The 23,589-nt window shown below is 29.4% G+C and overlaps 1 protein-coding gene across 2 annotated transcripts; it reads right to left on the bottom strand.

Annotated features, from left to right (window-relative positions):
• Nucleotides 1-787: 787 nt before the first annotated feature.
• On the bottom strand, nt 788-21,750 carry LOC107452778 (uncharacterized). 2 transcript variants are annotated; one of them, XM_071180677.2, is made up of 4 exons: nt 21,508-21,750; nt 5,800-6,013; nt 3,989-4,154; nt 788-980 (listed from the first exon to the last, which is right to left on the bottom strand). In XM_071180677.2, exons 1-4 carry the CDS (start codon nt 21,524-21,526, stop codon nt 891-893), a joined length of 489 nt encoding a protein of 162 aa, XP_071036778.1. In that variant the 5' UTR covers nt 21,527-21,750; the 3' UTR covers nt 788-890. The 2 variants fall into 2 exon arrangements, with proteins under 2 accessions (XP_071036778.1, XP_015924844.2); XM_016069358.4 differs by lacking the exon at nt 21,508-21,750 and adding an exon at nt 15,705-15,972.
• Nucleotides 21,751-23,589: the final 1,839 nt, after the last annotated feature.

Consider the following 23,589-nt stretch of genomic DNA (forward strand, 5'->3'; position numbering starts at 1 on the left):
TGTTTTATGTACCTGGCAACTGCGAGTCATAATTAGTTTGCTTATGTTCTATATGGCTTCGTGCCTGTCTTTGTATTAAATGAGAAACATATAAAGAGTTGAAATCTTCGTGAAAGAATATAAAATGTGTCTCTTAAGAGAACTGATACTTGAAGGGCTTATACTTCAAAGTATATATACACTCAAGAGCCAAAACATTATGACCACCTCTTAATAACGAGTTGTCCCCCCTTTAGCCCACAACACAGCTACAACCCGCCTTGTCATGGATGCCACAAGTCCTTGGTAGATGGCCGGAGTCAGATTGTACTAGATGTTTAAGCAACGGTCACGCAAATCCGAGATATTGGGACTTAGTGGTCACATCTGATGATGATTCGTTCGGTTTTTTTAAGCTGTAACTAAAAGAATCATTTAAAAAGCAATTTTATGATTTTGATTTCTAGGAATATAAATGAGAAATCCAATACCTTTAGATTTTGCCCTGTTCTGTATTCTGTCATTAACTTTTTAAAAAAATGCGTGAGTTTAGTGAAAGATATTAAACACAAAAAGTATCTGCCATCAGAAAAACCTCTTTAAAATATTCCGAACAAATGTTCGTATTCTAAAGACGTTCGTATAAGCTCAGACACTTCAAGGTTCTAAAAATACTTCGTTCCCAGGTTATTAGATCTATTTAGATTTGAGCAAGTTAACACAAGTTTTGAAGAAAAGAGGCTTCATGGATTTTATGTTCGAATAGATAATTATTTAGTTAGAGAAACTAGCTTTAAATAATAACGAATTGCAAAGTCTACTTGTTTATTTAAAGATTATGTTTACATTTATAAACCTTTAAAGATTCACATGAAGATTTGTTCACAATCCATGAAGAGAATAGATCTACATCAGGCTACCATTTTTCCACTGAAAGAAATGCAGGCTATCTCTTTAGAGGCTTTTTTCGTCACTATTCTTATTTCCTTTGTAAAATGTCCCTGTAAGGAAAAAGAAAATTTGTTTAAAAAGCTGTTCTACTTGCTTCCTTCTTGTTTGAATCATCAACTCGTAATTTTAACGAATAAGTAGAAAGCGTATAAGAAATATGAGCTATTTAGAGTTATGCTTGTTATGACTCAATTCGGAATATAATTTGTCGAGACTATATTCTTTTAGATAAAATTCGATTTCGGATTTGATGCATTTTTGTTGATTTACTGATTCTAGTATAAGCCATAAATAGAATAAGTAAGAATAAGCCGTAAATACATAGTATAAATCATAAATAGAATAAATGAAAATAATATTAGAATAAGAATTATAAATAGAATAAGTACGAATATTATTAGAATAAGAATTATAAATAGAATAAGTAAGAATAATATTAGAATAAGAATTATAAATAGAAGAAATAAGAATAATATTAGAGTAGGAAGGAATAATATTAGAATAAGAAAGAATAATATTAGAATAAGAAAGAATGATATTAGAATAAGAATAATAAATAGAATAAGAATAAGCCTTAAATTCAAAAGGAATTTAAAGCAATACATATCATTTATCTGGAGAAAATGTGAAAACTCCGTGCAATTTCTTAAAACACAAGAAATTATTTCAAGAAATTGTATTAATTTTTCGAATCCATTCAAAAATGGGTACATCAGAACTGGATGACACAAAGTAGGATGAAAGAGAATGTACAAGCGTATTATTGTTTATTTCGCCAGGGGTTTTTTTCTTTCTTTTTTTTTTTTTTTTTTTTTTTTTTTTTTTTTTTTTTTTTTTTTTGAATAAACATAATTTTTAATCCTTGCAATGTCAAGGTTAGCCACAATGTGGAAAATAGGATCTCAGAGAACCGATCTAAAGTAAGTAGATAGTTTCTCTGTTTGCTTATATTTCACCACTGTTTAAACGAATAAAAACAATTTTACACACAGTTGTTAAAACTTTATTATCCAAAAATAATTTTATGCATATCTTTTTAATGATTTAGTTTAGTTATAATCCAAAATCCTTTGAATTGCAATGCATAAACATATATTTTTTAAACTACATGTGATTTCATACATGTGACATATACTACATGTGATTTCAAAGGGTTAAATACAAAATTTCTGAGAAGTTAACCTTTCACGAAATTATTTTTAGAAAATGAATTTCATAATTTTGTTTCAGCGTTTTCGGATTAGCATAAATTCTTTTAGAGATGCTACTAAATGTACAAAAAATGAAAGTAATATTAATTGTTTTAAACTTGCGATTGTTCTGCTGACTATACTACTGCGAATTATTTTCCAAATTTGGGCTACTCTCCATATTTTAAAGGTTAAGAATCCGAGTCTATGTCGAAACAAAAATGGTTATGTTTATTCAGAGAAAATAGGATTTTGTGTCTGATTCCGTAACTTCCGACCACTAGAGCAGAAGATATTTAAGAGAACTGATTCTTCATTTTGTGCACTATACGTATTACTGTGGTCCTTATTCACACCCATATGTATAGTGGGCAAAAAAAAAATTATCAGTTATAACTGAATCTTTCTAGAATGAATTCGTTTAATTCTTTTGTGCAAAGTGTTAAAATCTAATTTTATTTATTTCTTTTTTTAAATAACATTAATTTAAAAATCAGAAAGCTTTTCACCATTTCTAACTGAACACATACTAAAACTATCCAAACCCTTCTGAAAATTTTCTATAGATTGACATCAGACCTAATTAAACAGCAAGAAATTCTTTAGTCGATGATCTATTTCAAACTCCTTTATATTATTATCCCGGAATGGGTAGTCCACATTTCCCAATCAAAATTATGTCTTGTCTTTTCCAGTAACAGATTCATTACAATCCACCACAAAACCACTTCCCGAATCAGTCTAAATCAATCTTACAACGTCATTATTGGGTCTCAAAACCATTATCAAGTAAATTTATTTCTGATTGCAAAACAATCCGATAGAAATAGTGAAAGTAATACTAAGAGTTGTCGAGTGCAAACCGCCTCCCTAGTTTTATTCATCATTTTAACTACCTTTATAGCATTATGCATAAAAAAATTAATATTTAATTACAGTGGAACCTCTCGGGAACGATCACTTTCCGTTCCTCAATAAAATGGCTGTTGATGGAAGCGGTCACTCTTAGAAGTTACCTCCATTGACTTCAAAATTGTTATCGAAGGTATATAATTTTTCGCTAACGATTTTAACTTAAGTCAAGTTTATTTTGTTGGTGCCACTTCTGTTGGCGTCATGAAAAGACGGATCTATGACTAAAATTCACAGGGCCTGTAAAAATGATCCCTACTGAAATATATGAGTAAAGTCAAATTTTCTTATTATGAATTATAAAGCTATTTTAAACAAATAAACAATTATGGTTCTTGCTTAAGTTTGCATTTAATTTTATGTCTTAAAAATTAGTTAGCTTTAAAAGATGAAAAGAGGTTTGTTTGAGTTACTTGTTTTTTCTGAAGTAACTTTTTTTTCTAATTTAACTCTCATCTCTAAAAGTAAATCATTGATAGCATCGTCTTTAGTGAACTCTGACAGCAAAATGAGGTGGCATCGTCAAAAAGAGCTCTCTAAACAAGAGCCTCACGCAAATATTTTGAATACATTTTAATCTACTTATTTGTTTTGATATTTTTTCGTGTTTCCTTATTTGACCTTTTTCTGCATTTGGTCCCAGGTGTTTGCCCGGTCATTGGAAAAGGCTCTAATGGTCTCTCCTAAAGGTTTTCTTCAACACGAAGTCTATGGGAAAAAAATTCCGTGCCTTCCAAAAGTGGTCGCTAAATAGAGGTGATTTTTTCTGGAGGTTTCATTGTATTAGCTATCTGCTCTCAATTTATTTCTATATGAATTAAAACTGATAAGCAGAATTAATTTATACTTACTGACGCTAGATACTTCCCGAGTGGACCAATGTCTGGTGCTGCCATGACAACATTTGAAAAGCTATATGAAGTAAAAACTGATAAGCAGAAATAATTTATACTTACTGACGCTAGATACTTTCCGAGTGGGCCAATGTCTGGTGCTTGCATGACAACCTTTGAAACGCTGTATGAATTTGCTCTCACTGGGCACTCACACTCCTCACCCGTTGGAAAGAACGGGCAAGTTTGTTCCCTTGTTGCATTTAAATACGAACAAAGCTCAACTGTGCTGAAAAGAAAGAAAAAAATTGATGGTAATCAATCTATCTGATAAAAGATGTTACGGATAATTTTTTGCATGGATTTATCTTCAGACAAACGAGTTTTATAATCGGGTACTTGCAACTCGAGAAGTAGTGAAGTGATTATGCCTAACCATGTGATTTAAATCAGATTTATATTGGGTACCCAATAAGCTGCGTCATGAGTGCCGTGTGCGTCGAACCTGATTAGCATCTAAATTGACAAATGCCTCGATTTACCAACGATGACGTCATTTGTAGGTATCCAATTGTGTAAAAATAGTTTTCGATTCGCTTATAATGTTCCCAAGATGTAGAGAAATAAATCAAATTAACATAAAGAGGATGTAACTTTCGACCACTGCCCTAACTAAACTATTGGGTCTATATTTTTTTGCTCATTTTTTTAGGGTTAAGGCTCTAAATCTGGCGGTGGAAAAAGGTATGTTTATTCAGAGAATGTGTATTTTATGTCTGATTTCGTAGCTTAGATTTTTAAACTGTAAAGATTAGTAATTTAGTATGCGGAACTCCGTTCATTAGAAAAGTTAATAAGAGTAATATCTTCTTTTATTCATTTGTTTATTTTTGGCTAACTCAGTATGCAACCGAGCTCTTATTAAACGGATATATTTGAATAAAAGTTTAGTATATACGCCAATACTCTCATCCAGCTGTTTAGATCAAGAAACATTGACTTAAAATCGATTCAATTATTTTTATATTTTTTTAAAAATATGAAATTACTTTATAAAAAAAATAGCAATTTGAAAACTATTATAATTCTTAACGATTTATTTTACGATAACTTGCCAATGATAATTTGCTTGAAAAAAGGTGAAATGAAGATTTTCCCTAATTTAGAAAATTAAAAACATAAGGGTAGCATCTTTGGTTTAGGAAATTTGATAACATTTATTGACATTAACAGACGGTAAGCATCTTAATATGAAAATGTTATTAAGGCTTACTGAAACTTAACAGAGGGAGAGAAAAATTAAAACGATTTTTTTTCATCAAGGATTTTCAGTTAAAGAACATTTTATTTTTCTATTTTTATTTAAATAGCAGAAAATAAAAAACGATGCAAAGCTTTTGAAAAAAAAACAAAAAAAAACATCGAAATAAATACAGTATGTTTATTAGAACACTGTTCCCCGAATAAATCAATTCGTTTTATTTAATTTCCGAAACTAAAATTCTAACCTTATGTTTTGTTTCTTGCTGTTTTGGATGAAATCCTTTTTCTGTCACTGCTGGGCACATTTTATACGAGAATCGTCTGCCGATCGAATTGGTTGAAATTTTGATATGTAATAATTGTAATCGTTCTGCCATTTGGACTCAACGCTAAAAAATGAACAGATTTTGAGATACGGAGTGTTTAACTTCCATATCATGATGGTTTTAAGAACCATTTTTAATTAGTCTTTCGAAACGCTTACGTCAATTTTCAAAACTCCTGATCTCGTAATCTTTTAATTTTTTAACATCCGGCCCACGAGTTCATCGGGCTCATAACTTTTAATCCGGATTTTAATTATAACATATCAGAATTTCAGCCAAATTGACTAGGATCTACAATGTGTCTCGGGTAAAACAAACTATGTAACTATATCATTTGATACTCACCATGATCCATAGCCAAATACACAGGGTACAGGAATGCTTATTGGGAGTCCAAGCAAGTATTTTACCTTGTAAAACTTAGTTTTGAGCAAAGCGCCTTCCGGAATATCTTTGTGGAGGATTAAGTTACCGGACACTGTAACGTTGCGACTCAATGATATGGGTTCGGGTTTAACGGAAAATTTGCCTACAGTAATAATACTTTTATAGCCTTTGCCTGAAATGAGTAAGAAAAAACTTATTACCATCTTTTCTTTCTACAGAGAAACCCTTACAAAGTATATAATTTTGATCTTTATTTTAGTATCGCCCCAAAATGCGATTTACTTTGCTTAACTGTGTAGTTAGTTTACGGATCGTTGTTTTTATAAATTTTTTTTTCTTCCGTCATTTTATCTATCTCTCATCCGCCATTTTTTTTTCTACCAGGTAGTCTGACATTCGGGAAGTGTTATTGTTGTTTCTAATGGCACTTAGACAAGCTGAGCTCGCCAGGCTATTGACCTTGTGAATTAAGTCATTAAGAAGCCCCTTTCGTTTGACAAAAGAGCACTGCTAGGGTGAAAGTGCAACTTTGCTCAGAATTCTCCAGATAGATGGCAGTACCACTCATACGAGAAGCCACTTGTGACATTTAGACAAAGAAAGGGGAAGGAAATTTTCTCCAAATCCCGCTCTTCGTGATACTGCTCTAGCGACCGATCACAGGACTTTCGGTTCCACAAAATTTACCAGCTCGTATATCGCATTGTTCTTGGTGGGTTTTAGTGTCGAGGATCGAACCCCGACCTCTCCGAACTGAAGGCTGATGCTCTAACTCGGGAAGTATAGTCATTGATAAAATAAAAAAGTCTATATCATTGATAAAAAAAAAAAAAATTTGTATTTTTATATTTTACATTTTATTTAAATTAAAATTATTATTTTATTTGAATTGAAATTATTATTTTATTTAAATTAAAATTATTATTTTATTTAAATTGAAATTATTATTTTATTTAAATTAAAATTATTATTTTATTTAATATAAATTATATTTTAGAAGAAGGATTGTTTTAATGAAAACTTTAGTGGTGCCACTAATCGATCCGTAAATTAGTTACACAGTTAAGTAAGGTATATGACATCTTCGGACAATAGATGGTTAACCGTGTAAAGCTAAGCGCAGATGGCGCTAGGGTTTAAAATTCGTTGTAAAACTTCTGTAATACTATTTCCTATTTATTTTCATGCCAAAGCTTGGTAAAACGAGCCGTTCAATATTATTACACTTGTAGTGTTTGCAATATTACGCGTTCTTCCAATTTAACTTTCAACAAAACAAATAGCAAATGAATTCGGAAGACCCTCAAGCATAATATGATGCTACCGCAAAATAACTACCAGCGGTATTTCACTTAATCATTGGTGATCGAAATGGGCTGCAGGTGGCGCAGAGCAGAACTCTCTACCTATGGCAACATTTCGCATGCTTTCCCCCATTAGCGTGTGGAGAGTCATAGAGGAAGGAAGTACTTTAGTTTCTCTCTTGATTTTCATATAGAGTAAAATCTTTTAAGTAGGAATACTATATGGAACTGAAAACTACATTAAACATAGTTCTAAAGAAAAGCATCACGGAAATTTTGAAAAATACTAGGAGGCTCCGCCCCCTGCTCGCTAACGCTCGCCAACCCCCGAGAATTGCTACGCAATCCTATGTGGTTCATGCCGTGAACCATGGCTCGCTGCGCTCGCTCGCCAATGAACACAATGTTCTAGCACAAAGACATAATATATTATCATCAAAGACATAGTATTTTATCATCAAAGACATAGTATTGTACTTATGTAGAAGAATTCTACCAATGTTCTTATCGGCTTTTAAAAAAGTATATTAGCTATTTAGATTGTACATGGTGAAAAAATCAAAACATCAGCTAAATAAGAAACATATTATCAAAATAAATTATCAAATATTGCTTCACTAATATTCTGCATTTTAAAGCGTGAAAATTCAATGCATAAATAAACGCGAAATATAAAAAAATTCAATGCATTCAATACAAACACTTAAACTTTTTTTAGACGTTTAGGTAGCTCCCAGTAGAAAAATATCAATTCAACAGAGGCCTTTTAAAGCATTCTCACTTCAATTAATTAATTAATTCCTAATTGAGTTTAAATTAAATATTGTCATGTTTTTAGTGCATGAATCTGAATTGAACAACCTGATAATGCTCACTCTGGTTATTGTTATCTCGTTGCTCACTACGTGCTCTTGCGCGCCGAATCCAATCAATTAAAAATGAAAACTGTTGCCAGTGCGAGAAAAGAAATATCATCGGTTTTATTGATACATACATACATACGTACGTATTAGCGTTTTATATAATATAGATTGTTATTAAATAAAAAGGAAAAATATTAAGAAAAGGGAAAATATCGTAGTACATTCCTATACAACTGAAAAGAGGAGGAGAGGGAAGGGCCAAGGGCAGGAAACCGGTCTCTCCCCAGATGGCGTATTCCAGTGTTGCGATAGCCAATAGCCAGATCAGGGATTACACTCAAAGCATGGCAAACCTAAGCTAACTTATTTATGTTGCGATATTAATTTTCTTAAATTTTTTTTAAGCTAACGACCTGTTGGAATTTGTGAAATATAGAAAATTCTTATGAATGGTAAAATTTCGCGCGAATTCGAACATAAATCTCATTAAAAATAATTTCTAGAATATTAAGCCCGCTCGCCCATCTCTTAATCGTAAGTATAACATGGATGGTGTTTTCTACACTAGGGAACGCTGCAAGCTCCATACCGCCTATACTTCCAGGTTACTGTTTCCAGTGTATTTTAAAGCCATTTAGCTCACAACGGGATCATTGTGCTTTGAGATTCTTGCAAACGTACGTGGTATCTGATTACTTATTACTTGTGTTTACAATGCTAAAGGTGCTAACACTAACGTAAGATGAGGCACAGCTTGCAATAAGAACAAACAGTAATAAAATGGAAAAAGGCTAAATCAGGACTGACACAAAAAGCGAGTTATTCAAAATCTAGCAACCATGTCACCTTTTTTAACAATTGTATATCTATAAATAACTAAAATAAATTTTCCCTTCAAACTCACCAGAATTACTTTATAACATTAATATCTTATGAAATACGCCAGATTTGAGCTTAGAAATTATCTAATTTACTTCTTTTATTGAAAACGAAATTATCCGTTTGAAAATATCGCCTCGCGAAGTAAGCAGTTGCAAACTTTCTAACCGGAGAGCAGGTATTGAGCTCGAGATTGTTATTGTCTACATTTATATTGAAAACACCATCCATAAACGAAGGGATACACCAGAAGTTTTTTTTCATTTCCTCCGCTTTAGGAAGCTTGTTATTGTCTACATCAGAGGTCGCCAAAGTGGTCTATATAGACCCCCAGGGGTCTATTTAACATAAGCGGGGGTCGATTTGAGCCAGGGGGTCGATCCGAACCGGAAGGGTCGATTGGTCAAAGGATTATCAGTATTTTTCAGATATTTAACAATTAGAAATAAAAGAAGAAAACTTGGAAATATATACAGGTAATCTTCAAAAATTAAGCGACGATTTTAAACTGCGTTTTGTTGATTTGGAAAACATTGACATCACTGATTGGATTATTGTGTCATTTTCTGCTCAAATTGAAAACGTGGGCATCAACCTGCAAGATGAGCTTGCTGAATTATTATGGGGATTTGAAGCAAAGACGCTGTTTAAAAATTTAGAAATAAGCAAATTTTGGACAAATATAAATATAATGCAAAAATGTGTAAGACTTTACGAAATAGCTCAGCCATTTATGATAGCATTTTCAAGTTCCTATATGCCGGTTTCAGTCACGTAAATTCAATCTTAACTAAGAACAGAAATAAATTAAATGTGGAGTTGACCAATTTTGAACCCAATATAACAAACCTTGCAAAAAAAAAAAAAAAAAAAAAAAAAAAAAAAAAAAAAAAAAAAAAAAAACACCAGGCACACCCATGTCATTGATTAAGAAGCAATAAATCCGTAGTTACTTTACTTATTATTTCTACTTACTTATAATTACTGATTATTTCATAAATATTAAGGTATTTATTTTTCAACATTAATATATTTTTCATAAAACTATTGTTACACTATGTACTATTACTTTAATAAATGTACAAAATCATAAAATAAATGTACAAACACAGTATCTAATAGAGTTTTATTTTAATTAACAGAAAATTACTTTTATGGGGGTCGATGGAGATTTCGAAAAATTATGTAGGGGTCGATGATCAAAAAAGTTTGGCAACCCCTGGTCTACATTCAGTCAATTATCCATACACTTTATTTTTTAATATAGTTAAGCTTTTTTTTAAAACTTTATTTGACTACTTCTTATGATATAAAAATAATAAAACATGCAATCTTTACTTTAAACATCCTGTCGCATTTCATAAGATCTTTAGATTGCCACACTTTCAAAAAAAATCCCTTTCTTGTTATAGGCTTAGAAATATTAATTAGACTCGGGGAAGAAGATATAGACTTTAGATATAGTGGTACTAAAATTTCCATGAATAGCACGTGGTTAATGAAACCATACATATCTTTTGATTATTCTTGATAAAACCAGTGAAAGAAGGGGGGGGGAACAAAACTAGAAAATTAAAGAAATCAGTTAACTTACGAATCGGAGGCGAAGCGATGGCTCAGTGGTTAAGGGACTGAACCGACAATGTGAAGAGCTGGGGTTCAATCCCCAGTGGCGTCTTGAAGCCCACCCAGATTGATGGGTACCGCCTTATCTGGGAAGTAAAGGTGGCGCTGTGCGCCATTCTGTCAACATTGCCACAATCATGCAGTTCCATGATCTCCCCTACTGGCCCACAACGGGCTGTTGCGGGAGCGCTTTCCTTTTATTTCATGAATCGCGTTGAAATCAAAGTATTTGAAAAGTGGGGATTTGATCAACAGGTTAATCTGGGTATCGATTTAGTAGTGAACCGCCAAATTAAATTGGCAAATTAGTTTTTCAATATGAATGAAATCAAAAAGTTTAAATTTTGGTTAACCTAGTCGAAGAGTACGATATTTATTAATTTGATTTGTTTTGCGTATGACAAAAGAGTATAGTTGAATTATGAAACTATCTACAAATAGTTAAAAAGAAAAAATGCTGGAGTAATTAGCCAGAAATAACCTCAGAGGAGAAATTTAGGTAGAGATAGCTAGTTCAGGTTCTGAAAACTTGTTTAAAGGTGAACTGTTAGGAGGGTTACCTTTTCGGTGAAAAATCTCTAGCTGACTGCTAAGATTTTCTCTCTCTTTTAGTATTTCGAATGTTTTCCCAATTTTATTATCGATTGTAAAAGAAAAATTTTTGAATCAAAATGCATAATAATATGAGCAGTTCTTTAATTTTTCATTTTTAATTACGTAATCATGAAAAAAAAACTGGGATCATGCTAATACTAGTTAAATATGATTTTGCCTAAAGATATGAAAATAATAATTGTATGAGTATTAAAATAATTAAAAACTGTATAAATATTTCATTTTCAAAAAGTAGGAAAATTATAGATAGTAATACTAAATTGCCATACCTCCGACTAACTAAGGCTGCAAAATTGTAAATTTAAACACCGTCATGTAAAAATAGTTAAGTCAGTTAATATTTTTCCGAAATAATAAATATCAAATTTTCTAAATAAATATTTGTATCCAAATTATTTTCCTTATATAATAGAATGATTTTCTAAATAATAAAGGAAAACTAATTTTCTGCTTTTAAATTTTATGTGTTGATGAAATTTATTAAAAAATAATTCAACTTTATAATCCAAAAAACTGTACGTTATAATATAACGTACAGTTTTTTTATATTACAGAAGTCCAAATTAAAGTTTGCAATTAATTTTTTAAAAAAAAAAACACTTTATTTCAGAGTTTTAAAATAAATTAATAAATAAATTTCAAAGTGATTTGTTTATTTATAATTATACGGTCAAGTAAATTTAGTTTTAACTGGTTGAAAAATTTTCTTAATTGATAAATGTACAGTAATAAATATAAAATTTCAATAAAAATAAATATAATAAGTAAAAATAATAAGGAAAATAATAAGTAAACATTTATATCCAAAAAAATTTTTCCCAAATAATAAAATAATTTTCTAAATTATAAAAAATATATTTCTGCTTATAAATTTTGTGTATCGACGAAATTTATTAAAAGATAATTTTTTTTATCCAAAAAACTATACATTACGTATAAATACAAATTAAAGTTTCCAATTAAATTTGCTTCGAAATTATTAAAAAAAAACATTTCATTTTACATCATCAAAAAAAATTCATAAATAAATTATAGGGCGATTTGTTTCTTTATAATGATAAATATAAATTGCAAAGCGAATATGAAACGTGATTTGTATAATATATTATCGAACAAAATATTGGAAAATTACAAAATATTGGCGTGAAAATAATGTGCCAAACCCAATGCACGTGCTTGGTCAGAAAAACAATAAAGAATTCCAAAATTTTGTACCCATATGAGATTTAATTGTAGTGAAAATGCTTACAAATGTTTATTGCATTATAATCTAAAAATTTAAGTAAAAGTACAAAAAAAAAATTTACAGGTTAAATACTTAATAAATTCATTTCATACAATTTTATTGCAATTTATATGATAACATGCAAATTGCAATAAAATGCCTAAAAATTAATATAAAGGAACAAAATAATCATGCTTGTGAAGCGTAATAAGTTCTCGTTTTAAGAACTTTACTGCAACTTTAAAAGCACAGCAGTATACGACCATTTTTTATGAAATTTTATTCCGAACACAGCTCAGTTATCCACCTCTATAATAAAAGACTGGATAAAGGATTTACTACAGGAAAAATCGTCCTGAAAACGTTCAAGACATGACAATCGACGTACAATGTTCTTTGTTCAATGTTCTTTACTATGCCAATTAACATAGTGCTCACTTTGTTAATTATATTATACTCTTCTATGGAAATAACACTATACATACTAAAAAAGTTTCCCTTGAATAGTTTATAAAACCATACAAATGCAAAAGATAATTTTTGATATTTATTTTTAGCCATGTAATATTCTAAATAGTTTTTTTTTTTTTTTTAATATAAAGGTAGAATAATTTTCACAAATAGCGTCATAATATGTAAGTTTAACTTGCAATTTTCAGAATAAAAAATGTATTTACTGACTAGTTCCCAAGAAAAACACTTTAAGTAGGTTTTAGTATTTTGAATAAGAATTAAAAAATTTAGGTTTAGAATTTTTTAACTGTTTTCTCTCCGACCTTTTTTTTCTTGATTTAGTTATTTATTTATATATTTTTCAATTTTGGATTTATATATTTAAAATTGCGTTGTTTAGCATGCTGCAAGGAAATTTTTAGTGTAACAGTGACCTGACCTAATAGATTAAAATTGACCTTCGAAAATTAATTTTTAAGTAAAAGGAATTGTTTTAGAAAAAATTTGATCAAGTATTCATCATATCGATTCATAATACGTAACTTTATATTACAAATTTCAGAATTAAAAATAAATTTCTTGAATAGTTCTCGAGAAATAGCACTTTAAGTAAAGTATTTTGAAATAAATTAGATTTTTTAAATTTTTTACACTCAGGTCTTCTTTCTTGATTTTTTTTTTCAATTTTGAATTTAGATACTTAAAATTGCGTTGTTTAGATTGCTCAAATTTAATTTTTAATGTAATTTTGGAATGACCTTCTTTATTAACATTGACCTTCGTAATCACGTATTCCACATATCAATTCATATAACCTTAAAATACGTAACTTTATATTACAAATTTCAGAAATAAAAATACATTTATTAAACAGTTCAATAGAAATAGCACTTTAAGTGAGATTAGCATTTTGAATAAAATTGGAATTTTTAAATTATTTTCGCTCAGGCCCTTTTTTTCTAGATTTATTTGTTTATTTATTTATTTTCAATTTGCCTTGTTTAACATGTCTTAGTTAACATCAAAATTGCCTTGTTTAACATGCTGGAAGGAAGTTTTACTATGATTTAGACATGACCTTCTTGATAAACATTGACCTTCGTAAATAAATTTTTAAAATGAGGGATGTGTTTCAAAAAAATTACATCAAGTGTTCCATATATCAATTCATATAGCGTAATAATACGTAACTTTATATTACAGATATACAGAATTAAAAATAAATTCATTACGGAGTTCCCGAGAAAAAGTACTCTAAGTTTAGTATTTTGAATAAAATTAGAAGCTTTCAATTTTTTTTGCTCAGGCTTTTTTCTTGACAAATTTTTTTTTTTTCAATTTTGGTTTTACGTATTTAAAATCACGCTGTTTAGCATTCTTAAATTAAATTTTTAGTGTTATGGTGACCCCTCTTGATTAACATTGACCTGTGTAAAATAATTTTTAAAATAAGGAATATGCTTTAAAAATTTATATCAAGTATTCCAAGCATCAATTCACATAACGTAATAGTAATACGTAAAAATTTATGTTACAAATTTCGGAATTAAAAGTAAATTTATTGAATAGTTTCCGAGAAATAGCACTTTAAGTTTAGTATTTTGGATGAAATTAGAATTTTTAAAATGTTTTCACTCAGGCCTTTTTCTTTTTTTTTTTTTTTTTCTTTTCAATTTTGTTTTTAAATACTTAAAATTGCGTTGTTTAGCATGCACAAATTAAATTTTTAATGTAATTTTGACATGACCATCATGACTACATTATTGACCTTCTTAAGCTAATTTTTAAAATGATGCGCTTTAAAATTTTTCATCAAGTGTTCCATACAGGTTGTCCTGAAATGAAAGCTTTTAATTTGTATTTTTTGAATCCTTACCAAAGAGAAGGTCAAGCAACGCATATACATTTTTAAGGTTCAGTGTGCCACCCTTCTGGCACTGAGGAAAATTTAGTGAATTACATTACGTCTTCTGAATCATATCTCTTTACAATTTATTTTTTATATTAATTAAAGATAATTAATGTAATTAATAAATTGATTAAAATTAAATGATTTTAAATTGATTAAATTAATTAAAAAGAAATAATTTAAATTACTTAAAATAATTAATTTAATTAATTAAAATTTAATAATTTTAAATTAAAATAATTATCTAAGTCAATTAAAATTAAATAAGTTTAAATTAATTAAAATTAAATACTTTTAAATTAATTAAAATAATTAATTAATTTCAAACTAATTAAAATTAATTACATCTTTACCACATTTTTTTAAGAATTATAAATATTTTCTGTTAAAAATAAATCATAAGAAATCAACGTTATATAAGGAAAACCTTGTTATCTTTTATAATTAATACGCAGTGAAAGTATGGAATTGACTGAACTTCGACATCTGCTTGTGCAAACGAAATTTGTATTGTCGAATCTGAATCTGCTTGAGTTTGCAATGTTTTGCGACATTTCAAATTCTTTACTTCCAAAATGGAGAAATCTAGAATTTCTTGATTATTTCTCCCTTTCTCTTTGCCATTTTGGAAGTCGATAAGATTTCATAATTATTTAAAAACTGTACAACCATAATTTGTTTTATAAAAATATATCATAATTATGATAAAATTAATTATAGAGGGATTATATATAAATATACAAATCGATACACAGTAGATAGACAAAAAGTAAAACCAAAAACTTTTTTGAATTGTAAAGATGAAACAATGAATGAAATTTTAAAAAACGAATTAAGCGTTCATTATACAATTAAATATAATTTTATTCTCTAGCATGTTAATATTTAAATAAAAGAAAATCTAAGATTTCTGTTAATTTGATTTGATTTTCGAGGCTAAGAAATAATTACTTAAAAATTATGTAAGGTCTTCAAAACTTTGTACTTACTGCAATCTTCAAACTTAAATTTATCAGTCGCTGAAGCATATTGATATAAAGCAGTTATAAAAAATGCTAAGAAATAAATCAGCTTGACCATGGTGTTTTAATGATTTTGCTAAGGAAATATTCAAAAAAATTACAGTTTTAAAGATATTAGCATTAATATTTTTTTTAAAAACATTTATTTACAGCTATCTTTTTTTTTCTTGAGATAGTAGATAATACAACACCTGTTTAATTCATAAAAAGCGTTTAGCTACATTTATGTCATTCACAATCGATTGTTTTCCAGTTTTTCAGATTATTAAATAAGACCGTGGGAAATTTTTCCGATCTACAAGGTGTAAAGTTGTTCTATTGAGCATTAAGGTCAAAGTTTAAGCAAGTTCTAGAATAATGTTTCCGTAAGATGAATACAATTTTTCTTAACTTACAAATAGCTGAAGAACAATTTGAGACTCGTGAAATGTTTTGATTTATCATATTTATTAAAAAACCAAAGTTTATAAAGTTAAACGTGAAAAAAGTTATTTGATAAATGCCTCACTTATGGAATTGTTAGCTCAAGAAATTTATATTTTTCTTTGAAATTCGAAACTAATCTGGTTTTTCTCTGATTTCTGATTAAAACATTTTTTTCGCCATTTGAAATGAGAATAATAACTTACTAATTTATTCATAAGTAAGCAAGGATAAATAAGCTTTCAAATTTTATATAACTCACAAATATAACTGAAGAAAAACTTATGACTCTAAAAATATTTTGATAAATCATATTTATTAACGAACCAAAGTGTAAATTTAAAAATAAAAAATATTATTCGAAAAATGCATTAATTATGAAATTTTTAGAGCAAGAAATTTATGTTCATGCTTTTCTCCCTTTGAAATAAGCAACTAATTTAATGCTTTTAACCGATTTCTGATTTAAACATAACTGATTTTCCGCATTTGGAAAAAAGAACAAAAAGTTGTGAATTTGTTAAAGTATGCAAGGATAAACAAGCTTTCAAATTTTTCGTAACTTAAAAATAGCTGAAGAGCAGTTTGCGACGCTATTAATATTTTGGTATTACATATTCTAATAAAGAATCAAAGCGTAAAATTAAAAATTAAACAATAATTCCGAAAAAGCATCAATAATAGAAATGTCAGCGCAAGAAATTGATGTTTCTCTTTGTATCCCTTTGAATTCAAAAAAAATTAAAACGATTTTAACTGATTTCTGATTAAAACGTAACTGTTGTTTTCTTTTTCGTACTTTGAAATAAAAATATATAACTTCTAATTTATTTAAAATTTGTGACAATGTGGGATATGGGTAGGTGATGAAATTGGTTGACCCATCAAATACGGCGTACACAAAAGCAACAATAATAGCATAAACAAAAGGAATAGCATATGAGAATATTTACCCAACTTTTAAAAACCATTCAAATCAAATAGCTAAACATAAGCTGCGATGGCTCATGGGGTAGAGAGTTCGCCTTCCAATGAGGCGAACCGGGTTCGAATCCCAGTCGATAGGAATTCTGCATCCGGCTTGCACTGACCACAGTGCTGACGTGAAATATCCTCAGTGGTAGACGAATCATGGGTTAGAGTCCCCTTGCCGTCAGGCTAACTGTGTGAGGTTCTCGTGGTATTCCTCTCCATGTAACGCAAATGAGAGTTTGCTCCATCAAAAAGCCCTCCACGTAGGCAAATTTCTCCCAATACTCGATCTAGGAGTTCTTCTGGATTGGGTTCAAAATTACAAGGCTAGGAAATTGAGCATTAGAAGTCGCAAACCCATAAAATTGGGTCGGCTGTTCAACGACGGTTATAAAATAAAATAAAATAAAATAAAATAGCTAAACAAATAACAGAAATCTTGTTGGATGGTGTTCATAAAGCCAAAACGTCGTTCAACTTCTCGATACCGAACTCTTCTAACGGCTCTTTTCTATGGGATAAAGCCCTGGATATAATCCAATTCTATGGGATAAAGCCCTGGATATAATCCAATTCTATGGGATAAAGCCCTGGATATAATCCAATTCTATGGGATAAAGCCCTGGATGTAATCCAGGGCTTTATCCCATGGAAGAGACATCAGACAGTTCGTACAGTATACGCTGTTACAGTATGCAAGATTAAATAAGCTTTCAAATTTTGCGTAACTTACAATTAACTGAAGAAAAATTTGCGACCCTAATAATATTTTATTAAGGAACAAAAGTTTAAAATTTGAAATAAGAAAATTATTCTGAAATTACATCAATTATAAAATTGTTAACACAAGAAATTGATGTTTTCTTTTCCTCGCTTTAAAATAAGAAACTCATCTGATGTTTTTAACTGATTACTGATTAAAACATAATTTAGTTTTCTTAAGCACCTTGAAATAAGATAATTACTTGATAAATTATTCACAAATTCATCAATTAGCTTTCTACGTTTACTTAACTTAACGATATCTGAATAACAATTTGAGACCTTAAAAATATTTTCGTTTATCTTATTTCACAAAACAACATAAGTTTAAAATTAAATAATAAAAAATGATTCCGAAAATGCATCAATAATAGAATTGTTATCTCAAGAAATTAATTTTTTTTTTTCACTTTGAGATACGAAATCTAAACTTTTTGTAAGAAACCTATCTGATTTCTTATTTAACTGATTTCTAACTGAAACATAACTTTATTTTTCCCACATTAAAATGATTTTCTGGTACACCGCTTTTAATATTTGTATCAAAAAGTCTTTTAAAAAATGAAGTCAAAAATATATATACATTTAAAGTCGCTTATTAATATCTCAGCCGAGGAAAAAAATGCGTTTTCGATACCAGACGAACTTTTTTTAACTATGAAGGATAAATTGGAAAAAAAACTTGTTTGTTTGATAATGTGTGATAAATTTCGATAATGTTTTTGTCCCAGCTAAAATACTAATTTATGTTCCCTAATATATGCCATTTTTAAAACTAATACACTGAGGACAACGATTACTGAATAGTAAATACTCTCTCTATATATAAGAATGAAAATGTACTCCTTGTACTTATCAATTCATTAGAAAACAGAATTTCCTTCCATTGCCATTGTCATACAAAATTTTATAATCAAAAACTGCTTGCTTACTTTAAATAGAATGATTTGTTTCCGTTATTATTAAAATTAACTACATACACTCATACAAAATTTATACTGCATGTTTCATACAATGTTAAATTTTGCCGAATTCAGCATTTTTACATATTTTTTAAGCAATATTAAAAAAATATTGTGTCAGCTTGTAATTTTTTTAGGGGGGACCGTTTAAATTCTTTTATTTTTAGTTTCATATCAAATATCAAACAGTTGAATTCAGTGTTACCAGATTGGGCTACAAGTAGCGGATTGGGCTACTTTTAAAAGTCCCCGCTACTGAAAATTGAATTTTCGCTACTTGCTACTTTTTGGGCTACTTATTATTTTTCGAACGCTACAAATCTTAAATATGCGCTACTTTTTTTCCTTACTGAAATATATATATTTTTTTTTAATTTTTTCCCTTCCCATTATAAAATGATTCTGAAAGTTTGCAGCTTCTTTACCATTTTTAAAAAGGACATTTTTGTTGTTGTTGTTGAAAACGTTCTCGCTTCAGTTTTGGATTCTTGATATGTTTTACTGATCGAGTCTATAATCTTTCCATGTTTATGTTTCAAATCGTAGACTCGGAAAATCGCAAAGGAATATGGAAAAATGCACGGAGAGTATAATGGGGAAAATGTTTTTTAACTCCAACTATCATTAATCGTTTATCTTCTGGAGAAAAAAAATCACGTTACTCGCTTTGAAACTCAGAAAAATTAAATCCAAAGTCATTTTCCCTGATGAATGAAAATAGTTGTTGTGAATGACAATGAGTTTCCAAAAAATATCGTACTGTTAAATGCTTTTTAGTGAATTCATTTCACTTTTGTAAATCACGATCTATTCACAGTTGCACGAAAAATAGGAAAATTTTTATATCTCTCTAGAGCAGGGACTGATGGGCAAACTACGGCCCGCGGGCCAACTGTGGCCCGCCGGAAGGTTTTATCCGGCCCGCGGATATAATTTTAATTTGCCGATCAGTGGCAATATACATAAACAATATACATCCATTTTCTTGTCAACTATTTAAAATTATTTCTGTTTTTCCTTTTTTAACAAAGTACTGATGACCTTTTTACTTTCTCTATTTTTGTTCTACAAAACATAAATTGATGGAAATAGTTAGCACAGACAGCTTCAATTGGTAAAATGTTGAAAGCAGAAGTTCTTCATAGAATAGTCTTAGATTGACTCTAACTAGCGTTTGTCTTTCTCGAGGAATCTAATATAGGTAAATTGTACTTCACATTTGGCAGACTACGCATTTTAAGATCCAACGAGAGGACAATCTAACAATCATCTGAAGCAGTTGTTTCTAAATATGCCAAAGTTTTACAAATCATTACCAAAAGCTAGTTTCCAAAATTTAATATTTCATGCCCAGAAAATCAGCTCTATGTTTGCTTAATCTTATATATGTGAACAAGAGTTTTCAACTTTGAACCTTAGAAAGAATCATTTCAGAAGTGGACTAACAGAAAAGCATTTAGCCTTGTTCCGTAAAATAGGCACATCTATATAATGTAAGGACCGGCCAGGTGGCCGAGCGGTTAGCGTGCCTGACTGCGAAGCCAATGGCTGCGGGTTCGAATCCCGCTCTGGGCATGGATGTTTCTCTCTGTGTTATCCTCTGTTGTGTGTGATGTGTGAATGTGGCCCGCCCTATGAACGGGTTTGTTGCAGTGTGGCGTGGGTAATGTTGCTCGCCTCCGTGACTTAGGTTCACAGGTGCCCACTGGGTAACGCTAAATGAGCAACACTTCCGGCATCTTCCGAGGTGAAGAACGAGAGTTCAAGTGCCTGCCGTTATTAAAAAAATATATATATATAATGTAAGGAACTTTTAAAAATGAAATCGCAATTTCATTCATCTCACTAAATATTTAAATTAAAACTTGTATATCGCTTTTTTTTTTAAATTTTGAAAGTTTTATTTGTCCCACCAAAAAAATTTTTTTCTCGATTTTTGGCCCTCGACCAAAAAAGTTTGCCCATCCCTGCTCTAGAGCTTAGATTTGCCCGTTGTAAATGATGAAATTATTATTTTTTTAAAGGAAGCTATAATATGTATTGCTATGGTTACAGTTATTATTTTTCACCTCATTTTGCCAAATATGCAATAAATAAATGAAACAAATAAAAATTAAGTTTTGGATAGTTATCATATTAAAATAAAATTCGTATTACCAAACGCAAATGATAATCAGAATTGGCATCAAGGAGAACGACATGAAGAAATATTTCATAGAAGGCCAAGGCCCACCCAATGATGACGATGAAACGCAAAAGATGGATTTTGTTTTTAAAACAAAAATATATACTATGAAATTTCAAATAATAATTAACTATAACAATGAAATTATGAATAAAAATGACTAAGTTAATTGAAACATAATGCACTTAGGGATCAGGAAAACTGAATAACGACAATTTTTTTTAATTCGAAAATGTCAACATTTTAAGCCTTTCGAAACATTTATAGTAATTGCAAAATAACTAGGAAAGATAATTACTTTAAATGATAAACACGGTAATGTATATGCTGCGTGTTATAAAAGGAGTTAAGAAAATTATTAAAGCTACTACAGTGAAACTATCGTAAACTGATCAGAAGTGGAACTACAATTTAATGGTTTTATAAGAGAAGTCATCTTATAAAAATGATAATAAATTGTTTTTACCAGTTTTGCACTTGATCATCAAAATCTTAGATAGGTGATTAACTTATAGAGATGGTCAACTTAACAGGTTTCACTGTGCAAGTAAAGTAAGCACAGCAACTAAGGCGAGCTGAGAGAAAAGAAAATATTTACGAGCATTTAGTGCAAATCTATCTTTTTATCATTGTTTTTTTTTTAACTTTACAACAGATGTTACGGCTACTATAAATGAAAAAAAAATTAGTTAAAAATATTTGTTGCTTCGTAGACGCTTTAAAATACTGTTTCATACGTGGTCCAAATCAAAATATTCATTTGTTCACTAAATTACTATCAAAACGAGTTTAAAACAATTATTGATGCTGTTACAAAGAAAAGCAAAGTCATATTTCTCATCTGCCAGCTGAATGTTTGTACTTCGTATTGTTTCGAACTTCAGAGCAGAAATGATTAAATAAATTATTTTGCTTATCAAAAAAAGATTTTTTGCCTTTTATTTTTAAATACACACAGATGTAGGCCCATGAAGTTGAACTTTTCTGAATTTCTAGTTGGAGATTGGGTCCTAGTTAGGTCTTATTTTTAATTTCCACGAAACGCGAGATAATTTTTATTAGAAAAAAATTAGCTAGAGAGAACATTTTTATGTGCGAGTAATTAAGGTTCTTGAGGTTGGGGAACGAAGCGAGCTGAGGTCGAAACCTCTTAGTATTCAAACAGCCTTAGTATTCTTGCAGCTCAAAGACCGCACCAACATTAAAATATCGAAGACAGTTCCGACTGATTTTTACACATAAAAAAGCTGGAAAAAAACGAGCTAACCAATGTTATTATAATTTTAGTGTTTTCTGGCAAACGGCGCTGTTTTACAGAAATATTGCCAAATAAATTAGTGCAGTAAATAAATTTATATATATATATATATATATATATATATATATATATATATATATATATATATATATATATATATATATATATATATATATATATATATATATATATATATATATATATATATATATATATATATATATATATATATATATATATATATATATGATTTATTTTTGGGCTACAAAATGTTCGAATCCGCTACTTTTGGAGCTCCCATTCGCTACTTTTTAATCTTAAGTTCTGGCAACACTGGTTGAATTTTAAGGTTTGTCTATCAGATTTCCCACAACTTAAAATATCACATTTGTCTCCTGATGATAAAATCAAGCTTTGTACAATTTACAAAACTATTGTTGAAGTTTAACTCATCCTGTTTCACGTAAAATAGCTATATCTATTTTTTTATTAAAATATAATCGCTTAAAGTCAGAAAAAAAGCAAAACTTTTTTAACTAAACGATTTTATAAAATTATTTTCGGAATAGTTTTGATACTATTCATTATCGCAACGCTTGAATACGCCCTCTAGCGGGGTAGATATTTTCAGGCTACTAATTATAAAGTTTTCATTTAGTTCTATAAGAATCCTTTTTAGAGTAGGATGCTTTTTTTTTCCAGTAGCAAATACAAAGCAATATTTGACTGAGGAAAAGACAAAAACTACCCAGAACATTGGTAAATCACTCTAAAACAAAACGCGCCAAACATTTGAAGTATAATTTCTTAAATATTTTTCCCTTTCTATTAACAACAAGCTTGCAATCGATAACTTTCCATTTACATACTGTTACAAATGGGTGTATTACGGTGAAATAATTTTTTTTTTCTTATCTCCAAGTTATTATAAATTAAAATCCACATTGCTTGCTTCATTCCAATGAATAAATGCGATTTCAGAACGTGCAGAACTGTAATAGTTATAGAATATTCTTCTTCTTTATAGAATAATATACATTTCTGTATCTATATAATTCGGAAAACAACAATAAAGAAGCGTCCGTATTACTAGAAATAGTATTATTTGTGTTGATTATTAACAAATTTTTATCGTTTTCTAGCTAAATGCTTTTTAATTTTGAATGATTAATTTCCACTAACTAGAATTCAGCTATTCTGCTTTTAAATTACATATTGAAATTCATATTGAGATCTTACAATTATAAAATTTTATTGTGTGGTATGTCATCTTAAAGTAATGAAGGGATA

The sequence above is a fragment of the Parasteatoda tepidariorum genome, chromosome 8, assembly GCF_982258835.1.
Source record: "Parasteatoda tepidariorum strain Cologne lab strain chromosome 8, Ptep-v5.0, whole genome shotgun sequence".
In the NCBI taxonomy this organism is placed as follows: Eukaryota; Metazoa; Arthropoda; class Arachnida; order Araneae; family Theridiidae; genus Parasteatoda; species Parasteatoda tepidariorum.

Coding starts and splice junctions, on each gene's coding strand:
- LOC107452778 (XM_016069358.4), bottom strand. CDS start 15,795: ATGGTCAAGCTGATTTATTTCTTAGCATTTTTTATAACTGCTTTATAT. Junction 4,155..5,799: donor GTATTTGGCTATGGATCATG/GTGAGTATCAAA, acceptor CTTTCTTTTCAG/CACAGTTGAGCTTTGTTCGT. Junction 981..3,988: donor TCGGAAAGTATCTAGCGTCA/GTAAGTATAAAT, acceptor TTTTCCTTACAG/GGACATTTTACAAAGGAAAT.